The 22,422-nt window shown below is 42.5% G+C and overlaps 1 protein-coding gene across 5 annotated transcripts in view; it reads right to left on the bottom strand.

Moving 5' to 3' along the window:
• The window catches only part of CRYL1 (crystallin lambda 1), a 168,186-nt gene extending 157,658 nt beyond the window's left edge, over window positions 1-10,528 (bottom strand). For 3 of the 5 annotated variants that reach the window (XR_013995544.1, XM_081083559.1, XM_081083562.1), the window contains exon 1: window positions 10,403-10,528. Coding sequence is in view for 2 of the 5 variants with exons in the window: in XM_081083559.1 (XP_080939685.1) it covers window positions 10,403-10,443 (41 nt within the window). In the remaining 3 variants the exon portion in view is untranslated. Of the gene's footprint in view, window positions 1-6,645; window positions 6,766-9,975; window positions 10,060-10,402 lie in introns of those variants that run through there. The other 2 variants (XM_081083560.1, XM_081083561.1) reach the window with 2 other exon arrangements.
• Between the last annotated feature and the right edge of the window lie 11,894 nt (window positions 10,529-22,422).

Genomic DNA, 22,422 nt, shown 5'->3' with positions numbered 1-22,422 from the left:
TTATTTTTTTTAATATATTTTTTTTTATTTCAGAGAGGAAGGGAGAGGGAGAGAGAGATAGAAACATCAATGATAAGAGAGAACCACTGATTCGCTGCCTCCTGCATGCCCCCTACTGGGGATCAAGCCCGGAACCCAGGCATGTGCCCTTAATCAGAATCAAACTTGGGACCCTTCAGTCCACAGGCTGACACACTCTATCCACTGAGCCAAACAGGCTAGGGCATGTGGCCTGTTTTTAATCAGTAGGGATATCTTGGCTAAGGAGGCCTCCTGTGAGGAGCAAAGGGTTCCAGCCCCACACCAGAACCCCACCTCAGGGTTCCAGTGCCAAGAAGAGAAGAGCCCATAACTTTGGGCTATAAAAACAAGCGAGGATTGTGGCTGAGTGACACAGAGGCTGCTAGAGTCCCAGGCAGTTCCTCTTAAAGGGCCTGTGCATGAACTTACTCGGACTCACTCCCTCTGAGCTCCAGCGCTGGGGAAGCAGCTTGAAAGGATCCAGGGACATATGGGAGGAACTAAATTATCTGTCATGAGGACAAAACAGACAAAAGTGCTAGGACCTCCTCAGCACAGAGCTGACTAGCGGGCACCATATCTGAGTCTCTATCACTGTTTACCAGTGGTTCTCAACCTGTGGGTCGCAACCCCTTTGGGGGTCGAACGACCCTTTCACAGGGGTCGCCTAAGACCATTGGAAAACACATATATAATTACATATTGTTTTTGTGATTAATCACTATGCTTTAATTATGTTCAATTTGTAACAATGAAAATACATCCTGCATATCAGATATTTACATTACGATTCATAACAGTAGCAAAATTACAGTTATAAAGTAGCAACAAAAATAATTTTATGGTTGGGGGTCACCACAACATGAGGGTCGCGGCATTAGGAAGGTTGAGAACCACTGCTGTTTACCCTGCCCTGATGATTCCCTGAGATCCTGCTCCACCCAATTTGCAACCCCACCCAAACTCTTCACAGTGTCTTTTCCATTTGAATAACCTATTCTGGCTCAAACTTCAGACTTTCCTAAGATCTCTCAAAGAACCAGCAGCTGGACTCAATGTACCCCGTACCTCTCAATAAGTGGCCCCGGCCCGGCACTAGCAGTAGTTTACCAAGGTTCACAGCTTGGCCTCTCCTGAGTACCTCCAAGTCCAACACAAGTAGCACCCATCTGGAGATCACTCTGGAGCTCATGCTGGGTGGCCCCAACAGAGCACAGGCAGTGACTGACTGTGTACCTCCCAGGAGGCCCCAGAGCCAGTACACCCAGTGGAGAACTTCAGACAACACCAGGTTATAACTTTACCACATCCAAGAGCAACGCACTCAGGGGCAGACTCAGTGAGCACCAAAGCCCCACTGAAGCAAGTCCTGCTCCATAGGGGTATCTCTGGCACAGCAATTCTTTTGCTGCAGTTGAAGCAGGTCCTCACAGCCAATTGGCCTGGAGGTCGATTCCTCCCAGTGATGTCAACAGCAATCAAGGCTCAACTACAACAGGACCGTACACACAGCCCACACAGGGGTACACCTAGAGTGCCCAGCTCAGGTGACTGAGGAGGCTGAGCCACTGGGCCCTACAGGACACCTACTACATGAGGCCACTCTACCAATTCCATGAGACATAGCAGCTCAACCTAATACATAGAAACAAACACAGGGAAGCAACCAAAATGGGGAGACAAAAAAACAATTACCACAAATGAACGAACAGAAGAAACCTCCAGAAAAATAACTACATGAAATGGAAGCAAGCAAACTACTAGATAAAGAGTTCAAAACAACGGTTAGCCCTAGCTGATTTGGCTCACTGGATAGAGCATCAGCCTGCAGAACAAAGCATCCCAGGTTCAATTCCGGTCAAGGGCACATACCTTGGTTGCAGGCTCCTCCCAGGCCCAGGCCCTGCAGGAGGCAACCAATCGATGTGTTTCTCTCACATTGATGTTACTCTCTGTCTTTCCCTCTCTCTTCCACGCTACCTAAAAATCAATGGAAAACTATCCTCAGGTGAAGATTAACAAAAAACAACAATGGTTATAAGGATGCTCAAGGATCTTAATGAGAGGTCCAAGGCACTTAGTGAGAATTTCACGGATCTCAGTGAGAACATCAAAGACATGAAAAAAGACCAGTCAGAAATGAAAGATACACTAACTGAAATGAAGAATAATTTACAGGGAATCAGCAGTCAAATAGAGGATGCTGAGAATCAAATCAACAATTTGGACTAAGAGGAAGCAAAAAGACACCCAATCAGAAGAGCAAAAAAAAAATCCAAAAAGTGAAGATAGTGTAAGGAGCATCTGGGACAAAATCAAGCATACCAACATTTGCATCATGGGGGTTCCAAAAGGAGAAGAGAGGGAGCAAGAAATTGAAAGACTATTTGAAGAAATAATGACAGAAAACTTCCCCTACCTGGTGAAAGAAATAGACTTACAAGTCCAGGAAGTGCAGAGAGTCCCAAACAAGAAGTCCAAAGAAGACACATAATAATTAAAATGCCAAAGGTTAAAGACAAGAGAAAAGCAGTTACCTATAAGGGAGCTCCTATACGACTGTCAGCTGACTTCTCAACAGAAACTTTGCAAGCCAGAAGGGGGTGGCAAGAAATATTCAAAGTGATGAATAGCAATGACCTACAACCAAGATTACTCTACCCAGCAAAGCTCTCATTTAGAATTAAAGGTCAGATAAAGAGCTTCACAGACAAAATTCATTACCATCAAAATAATATTATATGAAATGTTGAAGGATCTTCTTTAAGAAGAAAAAAAAGACCAAAAATATGATCAATAAAATGGCAAAAGATACATATCTATCAACAATTGAATCTAAAAATCAAAATAAATGAACAAGAAATCTAATGAACAAAATAAACTGATGAATAAAATATAAGTAGGGGCATGGAAACATGGAACAGAGTGACCAATCTCAGAGGGAAGGGGGAAGGAGGGAGTGGGAAGAGATTAACTAAAGAACTTATATGCATGCATTACCCAAAGACACCAGGGTGGTAAAGGTCTGGAGTGGAGCAGGATCTGGGTGGAGGAGGGCCATGGGGAGGAATAAGGCGGGACATTGGGGGGACATTGTAATACTCTCAACAATAAAGTTATTTTTAAAAATACACATTTCGATAGCTGCATTGATTCTAAATGTTGTCTCTGTCCACGTAGGAGCTCCTGAATCCTCAATTCCAGCCCAGCATTAATGTGCATGGAGTACCACCGGACAGGTAGTTAACAGGCACTTACACACTGAAACAAAAAGTTAGAGTTGGGAGGTGACAGGATGTCGTGGATGAGACAGGCCTCCTAAGGGATCCTCCATCTGACCATTTCACTTATCCTGAAGAATAGGTAGAATTTCCCCTGTCTCTTAAATAAATAAATAACTGCTATTACCACTGGCGTTAGACCATGTATTAGGTGCCAGGCAACATTAAAAATGTTATGTGTCCCACCTCTGTTAATCTTTACAACAATCCTCCAAAGTCAGTACTATTATTATTTCCATTTTATACAAAGAAAAACTGAGGCACGGGTGGGTTAAGATGATACATGCTGTAAGTGCTAGAGCTGAAATGAACTCCAGCAGTCTGACTCTTGAGTCCTTACCACTACGTTCTGCCCACTGCTTCAGATTTATTGAAAATAAAGGGCCAGAGGAACGTGTTAAATGACATTACAGGGTTACATTCAGCAAATTCCAGAATGGAAAATTTTACAAATGATTCATGTTCTTCAATAAGTAACTGCCAGGACCCAGATCATTTCTCAGAGTTATGTTTGCAGAACAATGCTGAGAGAAGAGGAAATATATCCCTCAAGGACAAAGAGCAAGCTGGCTTACCTCTTACTATAAAAAACAGTGGCTTCCCCAAGTTCAATGTCCCTCTCCTGGAACATACTCAATGAATCTGCAGCTGTCCACCAGCCCCTCCACTTCACCTCCAGGGACTCGGGGAGAAGGGAACCATCCCAAGTATAAATGTTCACGCGGCCTGCTCTGCTGTGATTAATAAAGTCCTTTGTCTCTGACCCTGCAGTCTCACGTCCTTTGCCACCTTTCAAGAAACAGTAACCAGCTAACTTACTAGTATGCAGGTAGCCTGAAGAGACAGTAGGGCAAGCTTGTCTCAGTCATAGTGTTATTTCACTGAAGTAATTATATGAGCCACTTTGGGGAAGGGAGGCTAGAATAGCAGTCACAGGGCGGCTCCAAAAAGCATTCTCCAGACTCTATCCCCTCCCACTTCCTGCTTATTCAGCTAATCTGTAGTTCAGGTTCTGAGCACAGAAAGGGCTTCACACTAGAGATAGTTACAATCCCTATAGCTTCTGTCATAGCTTTCGGGCCCAAGTGATTGAAGCAAAGAGTTTAGCACATCTCCCATTAAGGAAAAATCCTGCAATTGCCACAGAAGTGCTATCCAAGCTTCAAAGCTCTCACAGATTGCTCACTTGAGCTAAGCCTTTAATGCATACAAAGGGTCATTGAGAGGGGCTACTGTCTTCTTATAAGGTATCTTATGTGAAACCGTATAGGGGAAAAAAGTGAAAGCAACTGAAATAATCTCTACTCAATTTCTGGAGTAGAAATTATATATCAGTTCCTATAAATTTTTTATGAAACGCTCTGTGCTCTAGACCTACATTGTCCAATATGGTAGACTCTAGCCACATGTAGGTATTTAAATTAATTAAAATTAAGTGCATTTTAAAACTCAATTTATCCAAAATACTAAGCACATTTAAAGTACTCAACAGCCACAGGTGATAGTGCCTACCATCTTGGACAGCAAGGGTATATGAGAGCACTCAGTCTTTGCAGACGGTTCTATTGGACAGATCTGTCTAGACCAGTGGTTCTCAACCTGTGGGTCGCAACCCCTTTGGGGGTCGAACGACCCTTTCACAGGGGTCGCCTAAGACCATCGGAAAACACATATATAATTACATATTGTTTTTGTGATTAATCACTATGCTTTAATTATGTTCAATTTGTAACAATGAAAATACATCCTGCATATCAGATATTTACATTACGATTCATAACAGTAGCAAAATTACAGTTATGAAGTAGCAACGAAAATAATTTTATGGTTGCGGGTCACCACAACATGAGGAACTGTATTAAAGGGTCGTGGCATTAGGAAGGTTGAGAACCACTGGTCTAGACCATTTGAAGAAAAAGAAATCCAGAGTTTGAAAGAGATAGTCCATGCATGGAGACATCTTTTCCTTCTTCAAACACAAACACACACTCACTCACTCTAGAGCTGCAAGGTGGTCAGTTAGAAGGCCAATTAACATTCATGCTGGTCATCCCAACTGACCAGCCATTGACCTTAAACATTCCTTCTATTGTCCTTCTCATAATGTCTGAAACATACAGGGACTTATTTAATTGTAAAAGAAGCCCTTACTGCAGCCTAAGTCTAGAAAGAAGAATTATTTCACAGTGGGGTTTACAGTGGTGTGTTTACTCTGTGATAATCATTGAGCTGTATGCATATGATTTCTGCACTTTATTGTATTAAGACAGGTCATAGTTCTTAAAAAAATAATTCGTTCTTTGCCACTTTGTTGTTTAAGAAAATATCATACCCTTAAAAAATGACTCATCCATACATGTAAAAGCCTTCGCCCACACAGTGATCAGGCACCTGACCCTGACTCCCTCAGGGATGAGAGCTCCACTTAACCTCTAGAGCAGTGGTTCTCAACCTCCCTAATGCCGCGACCCGTTAATACAGCTCCTCATGTTGTGGTGACCCCCAACCATAAAATTATTTTCGTTGCTACTTCATAACTGTAATTTTGCTACTGTTATGAATAGTAATGTAAATATCTGATATGCAGGGTGTATTTTCATTGTTACAAATTGAACATAATTAAAGCATAGTGATTAATCACAAAAACAATATGTAATTATATATGTGTTTTCCGATGGTCTTAGGCGACCCCTGTGAAAGGGTCGTTCGACCCCCAAAGGGGTCGCGACCCACAGGTTGAGAACCGCTGCTCTAAAGCAACCTTAGCATCAGACCCTCAATCGATTGGGTCCTCTGACATCCTGTGTCCACCACACAGTGAAACTGAGAACTGGTGTAGAGGAAAAGGGAACTGCAAATGCCAGGCATGGGGAACAGGAAGAGCTAGCAGGCTGAACAATGGTAGAAGGGAGAGGTGCTTCAATTGGTATTTTTATAAAAGCCCAAAGAGCTACAGCTGCTTTTACAGAAAAGACTTTCCATAAAGGAGAACATAACAGATTCGAGGTAAACCTCCTCCCACTACTTGACTTGTTTTTCAAAATAAGTCTAAGCACCTCTCAAATGAGTCTGCATTACAATGGGAGCCACTAAAAGCAGGAGAAGGCAGCTTTCTCAAAATCTGCTTTCTTGATTAACAAAGGTTTCATCATTATTTAAACCCGAATGTCCAGAACAGTAGCCACCAGCAAAATGGGGCTACTAAGCACTTGGAAAGTGGCTAATAAAATAATTCATAGACAAAAACCCCATTTAAAATGAAGTCAGGCCCTAGCCAGTTTTGCTCAGTGGCTAGCATGTCAGTCTAAGGGTCCCAGGTTCAATTCCGGTCAAGGGCATGTACCTTGGTTGCAGCCTCCTCTCCAGCCTGGGCCCTGGTCAGGGCTCGTGCAGGAGGTAATCAATCAATGTTTTTCTCTCACATCAATGTTTCTCTCTCTTCCTCCCCTCTTCCACACTCTCCCTGAAAATCAATGGAAAAATATCCTCGGGTGAAGATTAACCATAATTAATTAATTAATAAATAAATAAATAAATAAATAGATAGATAGATAGATAGATAGATAGAAGCCAGGAGGCCAAATGGGGTGCTCTCATGCTCCAAGATGGTGGAATCCAACAGGAAGAACTCTTTATCACAGCTCTCCAAACTTCGCTTCCTCTATAAAACAGGGTTCTTCCCCTTTGTTCTCAGGATTTGCCTGAGGTTTGCCAGAAGACCACATGTCCCAAAGTGCAAATCTTTGTTATCCTGAAAAACCCATTTTGTTGGAGAAATATTTAGCTATCTGTTTAAAGTCAACACCAGTCTGAAGTGATATGCACTGTAAGTATAAAATACACACTAGATTTTGAAGACAATACCAAAAAAAAGTAAACTATTTCAGTAATATTATTTTATATAAATTAGATGTTGAAATAATACTTTGGAAATATTATGCTAATTAAATAGATTATTAAAATTAATTTCACCTTTTTACTTTTTTAAGATAACAAGAGAAAATTTAATTATGTATGTGGCTTGCATATGTGGCTCACATATTTCTAAAGGGCAGTGGTCACTTAAACAATTACCTAGTATTATAATTCATTCACTTATAATTCAATCAATAGTTAATTTATATCAGGAAGCCTAGTTCCACCCCCAGCTATTCTACTATGCTAAAATCATACAGAAGTCAGTCACATCTCCAAGAGATCTATAGTCATCTATACATGCAGTGGGAGGAGGAGGATATTTACACTAAAACACTAGTTTCCAACCTTTCCATCAAAGATATTTTTTACAATACTCCAAGACACAAAGATCCTCATGTTTGAATAGTGTTTGTCAAATAAACTAACTAATCTTAATAACATTGTTTATGGCAAAAAAAAAATCAACATGAGACAAATATCCAAGAGGAAATAATATTTATAATATAGCTATAATAAAAAAAGCGTAATATGCTAATTAGACCAGACAGCCAAACGACCTTCCGGACGTCATTCCAGATGTCCTTCTGGACGAAGCCACAGCAGCGGGGGCAGAGGCAGAGGCGGTTAGGGGAGATCAGGCAGGCATCAGGCTGGCAGGCAGAGGGGCTAGGGGCGATCAGGCAGGCAGGCAGGCGAGCAGTTAGGAGCCAGCAGTCCTGGATTGCAAAAGGGATGTCCAACTGCCTGTTTAGGCTCGATCCCTAAACTGGCAGTCAGACATCCTCGAGAGGTCCCGGATTGTGAGCGGGTGCAGGCTGGGATGAGGGACACCCCACCCCCACCCCTATGCACAAATTTCGTGCACTGGGCCTCTAGTATGTATATATAAAAACCCAGAAGTAAAAAATAACTGTAACAAACACAAGAGGGGAAAAGCCTGAAAAAATTATATGAATAGGCAAAAACTAACTTGAAAATAGATTTACTGCTTTAGTCTAATAACAGCAAATAAGATATAGATCAAAACGGCAGAGATTAAAAAGACTGACAATGCTTCATGTTGGCAAAAAATTTATATTAGCAAAAAATTTAAAACTAACCATCTAATATTCAGAATTGGTTAGTAAATTGAGCACAGATAAAGCAAATATAACAAAATAACAAAATTTTAACAATTTTTGAAAACAGATGGGTGTGCGGGTATTCTTTTTTCTATACTTTCAACTTTTCTGTGTGTTTGAGAATTTTCATAATAAAAAATTGGGGAGAAATTAGTTATAGTCCATATAACAGGCATTAAAGGCAAAGTTGATTTGTTTTTACTGTAATAGGTTTTATGGCCTGTATTGCCCACATTCCCCTATAGGGCCCACCAATAGCAGAATGCCAACTCCTGGGAACCCACAAGCAACCATTAACCCCTACTGTCCCTCCTAACTCTAATCAACATGAGGTTTCTGTTTAATAAACTTCAGTTATTCAGTTATATACAGGAATACGTTTCTCTGTAGATGTGAAAAGCCAACAGAAACGAATGCCTGAAGACTCCCCCCAAATGCAAATTTGTCTTTAGGATACCCATTTCTACTTCAATTTTTTGAAGTTGTCATTATCAGATTTTCCCTCTTTATGTTCCCACAGACCTACACTCCTTTCTTATTTTTTCAAATGCACACTTACTCTCTCAAACCCACCATTCTGAAGGGACTTGCCTTGGGGTTCACAGAAAAGCTAAGTGGCCCTAAGGAAGAGTGGCCTTTATGAAAAGATCACTGGAGAGGAATTAAAGAGAGACTCTATTTCTAGCAAGTACTTTTAAGAGGGAGTCTGGTATTGACGGAAAAACAATGGCCCAACAGGTTTCTGAAATTGAAATATGTTAGTTTTCAGTCTGTTGAAATCCAAGAATGAAACTCAACCAGGTTTTAGGGAATTTAAATGGATGTTTTTGGAATTACCTATGGGACTGGGAGAGAAAGAGAAAGAAAGAGGGAGTGAGGAAAGGGAGGGGAGAGAAAAGGATGAAGGGCAGGAAAGCAATGCTACCCTAGAAGCAGAGATGAGTGTCTGTGAGGTGCTGAGAGTGTGTGAATAGATAGGAATTTCTATCCTGTGCTATGTCCTGTGGTCATTATAGTTTGCCATCCCCCACCCCCGCCCCCTAATTCTGACTTCCCAAGTGCAGCTCCTACTCCAAACTGTACCCCTTCCCCCTTGATTAGGTGCAGACAGAACACTACTCCAAGGCAGAGTGGGAAACATACAACACTCCAGCCCTGGACATCAAAAATGCAAGGCAAGCAGAGTTACTTTACCTGGTGCAAAGTGCACTTATATACATTTTTTTATTATTATTATTCCTTTACTAGGCAGCCACACATACCCATGTGCCTGGAAAGGACAAGGGCACAGTTAATGCCACTGATCTGTGAGCAAAAGAAAGGTGACAAAAGGCATCCTGACTCCTTCCTTTAATAGGCTGTAAAACTGATGGGGGGGGGGGGGGGGAATAGGGTAGGCGAACACCTTAGTAGTATAGAGGTTCACAAAGCCACCCCAAAAAAGGTGCTTCTAACTATCAATAGCAGGTATCACATGCGGATAGTATCCACATATGGGTAGACTACTATGAGAGCTTATCAATGGTAAGATACACATAAATGCACTTTTAAATAATAGTAACAGGAAATATAAAAGGGATGGGAGCACCAACCGTAACAATTTGGATGGAATTTAGGCTGTTAGGCTGACTCACCTTAGCAAACTGAAAAGGGCTCATTTCCCCCAAGAATTAGGCATGCCAGATGTGTTCGCCAAGCACGTGTTCCCACCCAGTGGCACGGTGGGGACCAGAACCCGCTCCCACGCCCCGCGAGCATTGGACACTCCCGACTGGGCTCGTCCCATCTCGGTCCCTTACTGGCTGTGGCCCTGGGTCCCTAAACTGCTCAAGCTCGGTTTTCTCTTCCATTATGGGAGTGGTTAACCGCTCAGTTCTGCAGCCGGACTTCGTGTTGCCCACACGGAACGACTGGCACATTCACTGGAGCTCGCTCGCCGGCGGGCAGCACACCCGGCGAGTCCCCTACTGCGCGCAGCCTGCTCCGTCAGCTTTCCGACCCGCCATGCGTCAGCACCGTGCTCCGCCGCACTTCCCCGCGGGCCCCGCGGGCGCCGCTTACCTGCCAACGATGAGCACGGGACCGGCCGCCGAGGTCGCCATGCCGGAGCCGGGCTGGCCTGGAGGCACTGAGGGTCGGAGTAGCCGGCTCCAACTTCGGGCTCGCGGCTATGCGGGGCCCCACGCCAGACGGGCGATGACCCACTCCTATTGGCTGCGCTCGGAGTCGCGCAGCCCAGATTGGTTCCAATTGGCTGCGGATTGGCTAGGGCGGGGCCAGGGCTGACGCGCGCCTCGGCCCCCCGCAAAGGGCGAGGCAGGGAGAGGCCCGGGACGGAGCCTTGCCCCCCTCCCCCTTTTCTCCCCTCCTCCCCCCTCCCGCCCCCCGCCCCGTGCGTAGGGGCGTGGGCAGAGCTGTCCCCCCAAAACCCACTGGAGGGAATGCCAGTGGGAAGCACGGGGACCAGACACGCGGAGTTCAGTAATTCATTGTTTATTTTTTCAGTTTTCCACCCTCACCCTAAAGTCAGTGTGCATGACCCTTTTTGGAACCCAGGAGCAAACAGACCAAAAATAAAGGGCATCCATCACACATCACATGACAGCAGTGTATGTCTACACAGCACACAGTTCTGGGAGGTGCCGCAGTCATCCCATTCAAGGCGATTGCTCTAGTGGAAACACATCCAACACCAGCAGACTCATAACAAATGGAGCTTTTCCTTTATTTGTTTTCCCCAGGCAGAAACATGGAAAGAGCGATGTCAGAGGGGAGGCTAAGCTTTGAAGATCCACTTCACAAATTATCAATAAACATTTGAAAAGGTGCTCAACTCAAGAAAAGATAAACGAAAAGGACACAACAAACATAGGTTATCCTTCACCCATCAAATTGGTTAAAATTACAAAGATTAAAAAAAAAACACCAAAATTACAAAGATTGATGATATTCCCATATTGGCAACCAAGACTCTTTTCTACACACTTGAAGGCAGGCATAAACTTCAATAGGCATTCTGGAGAGAAATATTACAGTATATTGTTGGAAGAGCTGTCACCATGAGGCCTGAGCATCCCTGCACGTTCCTGCTGAGTGTCAGATGCCAAGATTTATCCATCTGCTGATACTGAGCAGTTTCTGTAGCTATTCACACAGGCAGCTAAAGGGGTCAAGGCACCCGCAGGATGATTATGACTACTCTTGGGGTAGAAAGAGACTGGCTATTTTGCTGCTCACTACAGTGATGGCTCTTTAATTTTTTTATAAGAGATTATCAGTGAAAATCTCTTTTGTTGTTGTTGTTTTATTTTGTAACTAGAGGCCCAGTGCACAAAAATTTGTGCACTGGGGGGTGGGCGGGGGGGAGGGTCCCTCAGCCTGGCCTATGCCCTCTCTCAGTCTGGGACCCCTCGGGAGATAACGCCCTGCTGGCTTAGGCCTGCTCCTGGGTGACAGAGGGCAGGCCCAATCCCTAGGTGCAGCCCCTGGTCAGGCTCAGAGCAGGGCCGATTGGGGAGTTGGGGCGCCACCCCCTGTCATGCACAGAGCAGGGCGGATTGGGAGGTTGTGATGCCACCCTCAGTCACGCTCAGGATAGGGCTGATTGGGGGGTTGGGGCACCGCCCCATGTCACACTCAAGGCAGGGTCAATGGGGAGGTTGCAGCGCCACCCCCTGTCACACACAGAGCAGGGCCAATTAGGGAGTTGGGGCGCTGCCCCCTGTCACGCACAGAGCAGGGCTCATCAAGGGGGTTGGGGCTCCTTACCCTGTCATGCACAGAGCAGGGCTCATCAGGGGGGTTGGGGAGCTCCCCCCAGTCACACACAGAGCAGGGCCCATCAGGGGGTTGGGGAGCTCCCCCCTGTCACACACAGAGCAGGGCCCATCAGGGGGTTGGGGCGCCGCCACTCTCACACTCAGGGCAGGGCCGATGGGGAGGTTATGGCTCTACCCTGTCACACACAGAGCAGGGCCCTTGGGGAAGGGGGGGGCGTTGGGGTTCCGCACCCTGTCACACACAAAGCAGGGCCGATCAGGGGGTTGGGGTGCCGCACCCTGTCACATACAGAGCCGCAGGGCAATCAGGGGGTTGGGGTGCTCCCCCGTATCAGGCACAGAGCAGGGCTGATCAGGAGGTTGGGGCGCCTTCCCATGTCACAAACAGAGCAGGGCAGATAGGGAAATTGTGGCCCCGCCCCCTGTCACACACAGAGCCGCAGGGCAATCAGGGGGTTTGGGCGCTGCCCCCTGTCACCCTGATCCCGGTGCCAGGAGGCCTCTCGGCTCCGCTGATCCCGGTGCGGGGAGGCCTCGCTGCTCTGCTGATTCCGGTGCTGGGAGGCATATTACCCTTTTACTATATAGGATAGAGGCCTGGTGCATGGGTGGGGCTGGCTGGTTTGCCCTGAAGGGTGTCCTGGATCAGGATGGGGGTCCTCACTGGGGTGCCTGGCCAGCCTGGGTGAGAGGATGATGGCTGTTTGCAGCTGGTCACACACCCTTCAGGGTGGGGGTCCCCACTGGGGTGCTTGGCCAGCCTGGATGAGGGGATGATGGCTGTTTGCAGCTGGTCACACACCCTTCAGGGTGGGGGTCCCCACTGGGGTGCCTGGCCAGTCTGGGTGAGGGGCTGAGGGCTGTTTTCAGGCTGGTGGGTGACTGAAGGTCCCAACTGCTCCTTTTTTTCTTTTTTTCTTTTATTCTGGGCCAGCTTTAGCTCTGGCTCCAGCTCTGAGGCCTCTGCTGCTGAAAGCAGGTATCTGGTTTGTTTGGGTTCTATAATCGAAACAATGTATAACTCCAGCTCTGAGATCCCAGCTCACTGAAAGCAGGTTTCTGGGGTTTTGTTTAGCTTCTATATTTGTTACAATGTTTCAAACTGCAGACTCAGAGGCCGGCAAGGCAGGCGGGGAACGTTGGTTTCTCCGTCACTGAAGCAAGCAAGCCTCATGTTAGTTTCAAGCTGCCTGGCTGTCGGCCGCCATCTTTGCTGGCAGTTAATTTGCATATCGCCCTGATTAGCCAATGGGAAGGGTAGCGGTTGTATGCTAATTAGCATGTTTCTCTTTTATGAGATAGGATGTATTTGTTGTAATATATTTTTATTGATCAGAGCAGAAGGGGGAAGGAGAGATAGACAGAAACACCAATGATAAGAGAGACTCATTGATAAGCTGCCTCTTGCACACCCCACACTGGGGATTGAGCCCACAACCAGGGCATGTGCCTTGACTAAATTGAACAGTGACCTCCTGGTTCATAGGTCGATGCCCAACTGAGCCATTCTGGCCCAGTGGCTCTTTGCTTTAAAACGTGCTGGTCCTTGGCCCATTGCAAATGGCCCTCTATGTAACTAACCCTGTGGGAACTGGGGGCTCCAAAACCAAATGTATATAAATATGCAGATATCCTGGCTATTACTATTGCTGTGAGTACTACTAATAAGGTTGTTTACCTCTATCCCATGAGTCTCATGTCTTCTGTCAACTTCCACAAAACTATGGCCCATTAACTTGTTTGTCTGCAATAAGGTGACCCCCTACTATCCTCTCCTTCCCACAGTGCTTGAAACATCAAAATTTTAAATGTATGTACCCTTTGGCTTTCTGATTCCAGTCCTACAGAAATACTCACAAGTAGACACCAAGATAGGCTAAGCTGTTCATTTCAGCATAGTTTTTAATAGAAAAATATTGAAAACATGATGAATATCTATCAATAAGAAACAGTTTTGAGGATTATAGTACAGAGGATTTCTACATGTGCCCAAGATGCTCTTCAAAAGACACTGTTAAGAAAAATAAAAATACCAACCACACACTGGGAGAAAATATTGGCAAAACACATATGTAGTTAAAAGCTTGTGTTCAGGACATACAGAGAAGTCTTGCAACTCAAAAAAGGGAGAAACGACCGATTAAAAAGTGGGCAAAAGATTTGAAGAGACAGTTCACCAAAGAAGATATATTAATGGTCAGTAAGCAATGAAAAGATGGTAAACATAACTAGTAATCAGAAAATGTGAATTAAAATCACAATGAGATACCACTACACACCGGGTAGGATTAATATTAAAATCACCTTGTGTTGGTAAGGATGTGGAACAATTGAATTCTCATATTATTTCTGGTAAGAATGCAAAAGGAAGAGTCACCTGGGAAAAGAATTTGGCAGTTTCTTTTATTTAAAAAAAAAAAAAAGGTCTTTTCTAGCTCTGCTCCCTGAAATAGCCTAGGATCAGCACTATCAATTGAGCCTGGGACTCTTCAGTTCATGCATTAACACTCTATCCACTAAGCCAAAATGGCTAGGACTGATTTAAACAATTTTTAAGATGAATTCTTCCTACTTTTTGCATGGTCTTGGAACATCTGAGAGAACATTAGAATGACTTTAGAATAATTTGGCATTTGGGGAATTTTTAAGTCCAACAGTTGAAATACCCAAAAAGGAAATCAAATACAGTTATTCCTCAGTTGCGCCTTTCCAACTCAAAGGCCTACATCAAGAAAACCCAAATAGCTCAAGTAGGGATCTACTCTAGATTACCAAGCCCAGGAGACCTGAGAGATCATACCAGTAGCACCATCCCCAAACCTGCACGATCCGACAAAGCAGTCAGATCTACAATTAAAATGTTACAGCAAAACATGGGAAGCAATGCCCAAAGGAAGGAAAAAGAGGAATCACCAGAAAAGGAGTTAAATGAAATTGAGACTAGTAATATGTCAGAGAAAGGATTCAGAGTAATGGTTATTAGGATACTCATATGGCTGGATGACAAATACACACAACTCAATGAGAATTATAAGGAGCTGAATGAGAATGTCACCAACATGAAAAGGAACCAAGAGGAAATAAAGAACAACATAGCTGCAATAAAGGACACAATGGAAGGCTTAAAAAGTAGACTAAAAGAGGCTGAGGACCACATCAGTGAATTAGAAGACAAGGTAGGAAAAAACACACAAACACAGCAGCAACTGGAAAGAAAATTTAAAAAGCAAGAGGAGAGCCTAAGGGAGCTTTGGGACAACACAAAATGAAACAACATTCACATAATAGGAGTACCAGAAGGAGAGGAAGAGAAGCAAGGAATAGAAAACCTGTTTGAAGAATTAATGACAGAAAACTTCCCTGATATTGGGAAGAAAAAAACTATGCAAGTCCAAGAAGCACATAGAGTCCCAAACAAGATGAACCCCAAAAGACCAACACCAAGACACATCATAATTAAATTGGCAAACACCAACAACAAAGTAAGAATCTTAAAGGCTGCCATAGAGAGACAGAAAGTTACCTACAAGGGATCTCCTATTAGAATATCAACTGATTTCTCAACAGAAACACACGGGGCAAGAAGGGAATGGAATGAAATATACAAAGTGATGCAAAGCAAGGGACTGAATCCAAGAATACTATACCCAGCAAGGCTATGATTCAAAATTGAAGGTCAAATCAGGAGCTTCACAGACAAAAACAGGGCTAAGAGAGTTTATCACCACCAAGCTAGAAATGCAAGAAATGCTAAAGGGACTGCTGTAAAAAGAAGAAACAGACGGGCAAGAAGAAACACAAACATTAAGTATACAAATGACAACAAACAAGTACTTATCAATAATAACATTAAACATAAATGTATTAAGTGCTTCAATCAAAAGACATAGGGTAGCTGAATGGATAAGAAAACATGACACATATATTTGCTACCTGCAAGAGACCCACTTCAGAACAAAGGATTCACACAGACTGAGAGTGAAGGGATGAACAAAAAAAATTTCAGGCAAATGGAAATGAGAAAAAAGCTGGGGTTGCGATACTTATATCTGACAAAATAGATGTCAAAGTAAAGGCCACAACAAGAGATAAGAAAGGCCACTACATAACACTAAAGGGAGCAATTCAACAAGAAGATATAACTCTGGTAAACATATATGCACCCAATACAGGAGCACCAAAATACATAAAACAACTTCTGGAAGCTATCAACGGAGAGGTCGATAGCAATACAGTCATAGAATGGGACTTTAATACTCCACTGACACCACTGGATAAATCCTCTAAACAGAAAATCAGCAAAGAAACAGAAATCCTAAATCACTCACTAGATCAGATGGACTTAATTTTTATATATATATATTTTTATTGATTAAGATATTACATATGTGTCCTTATTCCCATGTTAGCCCCTATCCCCCCGCTCATGCCATCACCCCCCTGTTGTCCATGTCCATTGGTTTGGCCTATATGCTTGCATATAAGTCACTTGGTTGATCTCTCTCCCTTAACCCCACCCTCCCCTACCTTCCCTCCAAGGCCTGACAGTCCAATCAATGCCTCTCCATCTCTGGATCTGTCCTTGTTCATCAGTTTATGTTGTTCATTATATCAGATGGACTTAATTGACATCTTCAGAATATTTCACCATAGAGCTACAGAATATACATTCTTCTCCAGTGCACACGGGACATTTTCAAAGATAGACCACATATTAGGATACAGGCAAAGTCTCTTCAAATTCAAGAGGATATAAATCATAACAAGCATCTTCTCAGATCACAATGGCATAAAACTAGAAATCAGCTACAATAAAAACAATGAAAAAAAATCAAACACTTGGAGGCTAAATAGCATGCTACTAAATAATGAGGGTTACCAAAGAGATCAAAGAAGAAATAAAAAGCATCCTGGAAACACATGACAATGAAAACACAACAATCCAAAATCTATGGGACACAATGAAAGCAGTCCTGAGAGGGAAATTCATAGCTCTACAAGCCTACCTCAAAAAAAAAAAAAAAAAAAAAAAAAAAAAAAAAAAAAAAACAAGAAAAACTGGTAATAAATTATGTAACCCTGCAACTTAAAGAATTAGAAAGAGAGCAACAAGAAAAGCCCACAGTATCCAGAACAGTGGTTCTCAACCTTCCTAATGCCGCAACCCTTTAATACAGTTCCTTATGTTGTGGTGACCCCCAACCATAAAATTATTTTCATTGCTACTTCATAACTGTAATTTTGCTACTGTTATGAATCGTAATGTAAATATCTGATATGCAGGATGTATTTTCATTGTTCGCAACCCACGGGTTGAGAACCGCTGATCCAGAAGGAAGGAAATAATAAAGATCAGGGCAGAAATAAATGACATAGAGACCAAAAAAAAAAATACAAAAGATCAATGAAACCAAGAGCTAGTTCTTTGAAAGGATAAACAAGATTGATGAACCTCTAGCCAGGCTCTTCAAGAAACAAAGAGGACCCAGATAAACAAAATCAGAAATGAAAGAGGTGAAGTAACAATTGACCCCACTGATATACAAAGGATTGTAAAAAAAAAAAAAAAATACTACAAATAACTCTACTCCAAAAAACTGGATAACCTCGATGAAATGGACACATTTCTAGAATAATACAAGCTTCCAAAACTTAATCACAAAGAATTAAAAAACCTGAATAGGCTGATAACTACTGAGAAATTGAAACAGTAATCAAAAAGCTTCCAGCAAACAAAAGCCCTGGCCTGATGGCTTCACAGGGGAGTTTCACCGAACATTCATAGAAGAACTAAAACCTATCCTCCTCAGACTATTTCAAAAAATTCAAGAGGAAGGCACACTTCCAAGCTCTTTCTATGACGCCAGCATTGCCCTAATCCCAAAACCAGATAAAAGCACTACAAAGAAAGATAATTACAGGCCAATATACCTCATGAACATAGATGCTAAAATCCTCAACAAAATTCTAGCAAACCAGATCCAGCATTACATTAGAAAGATCATACACCATGACCAAGTGGGATTTATTCCAGGGATGCAAGGCTGGAACAATATCCATAAATCAATAAACATGATACATCACATAAACAAATTGAGAGATAAAAATCACATAATCATATCAATTGATGCAGAAAAGGCATTTGACAAAGTTAAACACCCTTTTCTGATAAAAACTCTCAGCAAAGTGGGAATAGAAGGATCATACCTCAACATAATCAAAACCTTATATGACAAACCTACAGCCAACATCATATTCAATGGGCAAAAATTAAAACCATTTCTCTTAAGAACAGGAACAAGGGATGCCTGCTTTCACCACTCCTGTTCAATACAGTACTGGAAGTGCTAGTCAAAGTGATCAGACAAGAAGAAGAAATAAAACGCATCCAAATTGGAAAAAAAGAAGTAAAATTGTCATTATTTGCAGATGACATGATACTGTACATAGAAAACCCTAAAGACTCCATCAAAAAATTATTAGGCTTAATAAATTAATTTGGCAAAGTAGCAGGATACAAAATAATGCCAAGAAATCTATGGCATTTTTATACACCAATAGTGAACTTACAGAAAGAGAGATTTTTTAAAAATCCCATTTACCATTGCACACAAAAAATTAAGATACCTAGGTATAAACTTAACTAAGGAAGTAAAAGACCTCTACTCAGAAAACTACAAGACGTTGAAAAAAGAGATAGAGGAAGACATAAACAGATGGAAGAACATACCGTGGATTGGTAGAATCAACATCATTAAAATGTCCATACTGCCCAAAGCAATCTATAAATTCAATGCACTCCCCATATTTCACAGATCTAGAAAGAACTCTCCAAAAATTCATCTGGAATTTAAAAAAAAATAAAATAAAAAATAAAAACCATATAGCTGCAGTGATCCTGAGAAAGAAGAATAAAGTAGGAGGGATCTCAATACCAGATATCAAGATGTATTACAAAGCCATTGTTCTCAAAAGTGTCTGGTACTGGCACAAGAAGAGACATATAGACCAATGGAATAGAATAGAGAACCCAGAAATCGACCCAAACCACTATGCTCAATCAATATTTGACAAAGGACGCAAGAACATACAATGGAGTCAAGACAGTCTCTTCAATAAATGGTGCTGGGAAATTCGGTCAGACACATGCAAAAAAATGAAACTAGACCGCCAACTTACACTATACACTAAAATAAACTCTACATGGATAAAGGACTTAAACATAAGAGCGGAAACCATAAAAATATTAGAGGAATTCACAGGCAGCAAAATCTCAGATATATGCCAAAGCAATATCTTCACCAACACAGCTCCTAGGGCAATGGAAACTAAAGAGAAAATAAAAAAAAAAAATGGGACTACATCAAAATAAAAAGCTTCTGCACAGTAAAAGAAACCATCAACAAAACAAGAAAGCCCACTGCATGGGAGAACATATTTGCCAACAACATCTCTGATAAAGGGTTTAATCTCCAACATTTACAGGGAACTCATACTACTTAACAAAAGGAAGATAAACAACCCAATCAAAAAATTGGCAACGGACTTAAATAGATACTTTTTGGAAGAGGACATAAGGAAGGCCAAGAGACATATGAAAACATGCTCAAAGTCACTAATCATCTGAGAAATGCAAATCAAAATGACAATGAGGTACCATCTCACACCTGTCAGAATGGCTATCATCAACAAATCAACAAATGACAAATGCTGGCGAGGATGTGGAGAAAAAGGAACCCTCGTGCACTGCTGGTGGGAATGCAGACTGGTGCAGCCACTGTGGAGAACAGTATGGAGTTTCCTCAAAAAACTAAAAATGGAACTTCCATTTGACCCAATGATCCCACTTCTAGGAATATATTCCAAGAAACTAGAAACACCAATCAGAAAGGATATATGCACCCCATGTTCATAGCAGCACCATTTACGATAGCTAAGATTTGTAATCAGCCTAAGTGCCCATCAGCAGATGAGTGGATTAAAAAACATTGTCACATCTACATAATGGAATACTATGCTGCTGTAAAAAGGAAGGAACTTCTACCATTTGCAACAGCATGGGTGGAGCTGGAGAGCATTATGCTAAGTGAAATAAGTCAGTCAGAGAAAGATAAATATCAGATGACCTCACTCATTTGTGGATTATAATGAACAACATAAACCGATGAACAAAAACATATCTAGAGACAGAGAAGCATCGATCAGATGCTCAAACCTCAGAGGGAAGGTAGGGGAGGTTGGGGGTAAGGGGAGAGATCAACCAAAGGACTTGTATGCATGCATATAAGCATAAGCGATGGACCCAGACAACGGTGAGGGTGAGGGCAGGACTGGGGGGATGAGGGGACAATGGGGGGATAAAGACACATTTGTAATACCTTAATCAATAAAAAAGAAAGAAAAGAGAGAGAGAAACATCAATATAAAAGAGATACATCGATTGTTTGCCTGCAGTTAGCCCCCTGACCATGCTCTTGACTGGGAATTGAACCTGCGACCCTTCGGTAGGCCGGCTGATGCTCTAACCACTTAATCACACTGGCGAGCGCCAAACAACATCATTCCAAGACTGCTTTACAGTAAATGTATAAATGTAGGGAAGGTATTTAAGTAACTTAGTAAAATAAAAGGCCTCTTAAAAGTGATTGCTAAAATCTGTGATTTTTTTTAAAGAAAAGCAATCTGATCTTCAAAATCTAAGGAAGAATTCTAATATTGCAAGTTTATTTTTTATATATTTTTAAAGAATAGTTAATTGATTTTTAGAAAGAGAAGAAGGGAGAGGGAGAGAGAGAGAGAAACATCAACGTGAGAGCTAAAATTGCTCGGCTGCCTCCTGCACACCCCTACCAGGGATTGAGCCTATAATTTGGGCATATACTCTTGATGGAGAATCGAACTGGCAACATTTTGGTGCACTGGATGACACAACAGAGCCACACCAGCCAGGACTAATATTGTAAGTTTAATAAATTGAATATTAATCATTTAAATAAAATGTAAATTCCTGAATTATTTTTTCTATGGAATAAAACAACCTATCAACAAAAATTCCTATGAATGGTGGAAAACTAGAATACCTGCAGAAGATAAGACCTCAAGTCCTGAGGCTTGCTTTTGACACAGATTGCCACAAACCTTCTTTTCATAAGTGCTTGAAGGAAAAGAGAGTGCCAGCCTAAAGGAAGCAGAGCTGGGCAGAAGAGTTGAAATCAAAGTGTCAAGACCTTGTAGACAAAGTGAAGACTTTGAACCAGCATCCAGCCTGCCTCTCCACCTCGATAAATCAATATACCTTGGAGTGGAGCCCAAGACAACGATCTGAATACAGGACAGCTGTCCACTTCTATCCTTCCAAGAAGCTGTTTGTGGGTAAGGATGGGGTCCTTGGCCAAGGGACTAGCTAGCCAGTCAGTGCAGAGGAGGTCCAGGTGAGATCAACTATAAGTGAAGTCTATTGGTCTGGCTGTGTCTGATGAACTGACTGGATCTGTACTGTACTCTGTAAGTATCTATTTCTGTGAATAATTTGCAGAGGTAAAAGAGGACATCAAGGAGGTTAGTATGAGAGTCCCTGCAGTAAGGACAGAGGCACAAAGAACTCAGCATGGTGACCAATCTCTTTCCATGACCACCACCCCTCGCCCCCACCCCATATGGCTAAGTCTTGGCAAGAAAAGCTACAGGCAGAAGTCGACAGAGTATGCTCTTAAATAATTTACAGAGCACAGAGTTACCTACTACTAAGCTTTGGTGCCTACATGGCAAAGTTGAAAAAAGTAGGGCTTCAGAAGAGAGATTAGCCTTCCAGTTGGTTTGGAAGATGCAAGTCTCCATGAAGACTAGATAATCAGCCCTAGCAGGTTTGGCTCACTGGGTAGAGTGTCGGCCTGTGGACTGAAGGGTCCCAGGTTCAATTCCAGTTACGCGCTCATGCCTGGGTTGCAGGCTTGATCCCCAGTGTGGGCATGCAGGAGGCAGCTGATCAGTGATTCTCATCATTGACATTTCTATCTCTCTGTCTGTCTCCCTTCCTCTCTGAAATCAATAAAAATATATATTTTTTTAAAAAAAACTGGATAATCAAGCATTGATTTAGGTCTCTGTCAGCTCCTAGAAAGTCATAAACACTTTGATGTTCGTTAAATTTAGTCCACAAATCTGTTTTGTTTTGTTCTAACTTATAGACTTTTCTTTTTAATTGTGAATATCAGTACTTCTGGAGACAGATCCATGACCCCATTATGAACATTGTCAGGCTAGTCCCTGGCAGAAGTGGCCAGTAAGGGACTCTGCTGGCTC

This window comes from Myotis nattereri (genome assembly GCF_964212035.1).
Source record: "Myotis nattereri genome assembly, chromosome: 2".
Taxonomy (NCBI): Eukaryota; Metazoa; Chordata; class Mammalia; order Chiroptera; family Vespertilionidae; genus Myotis; species Myotis nattereri.
The sequence above is the reverse complement of the archived record's forward strand: the minus strand, read 5'-3'. Positions and strand labels throughout refer to the sequence as shown.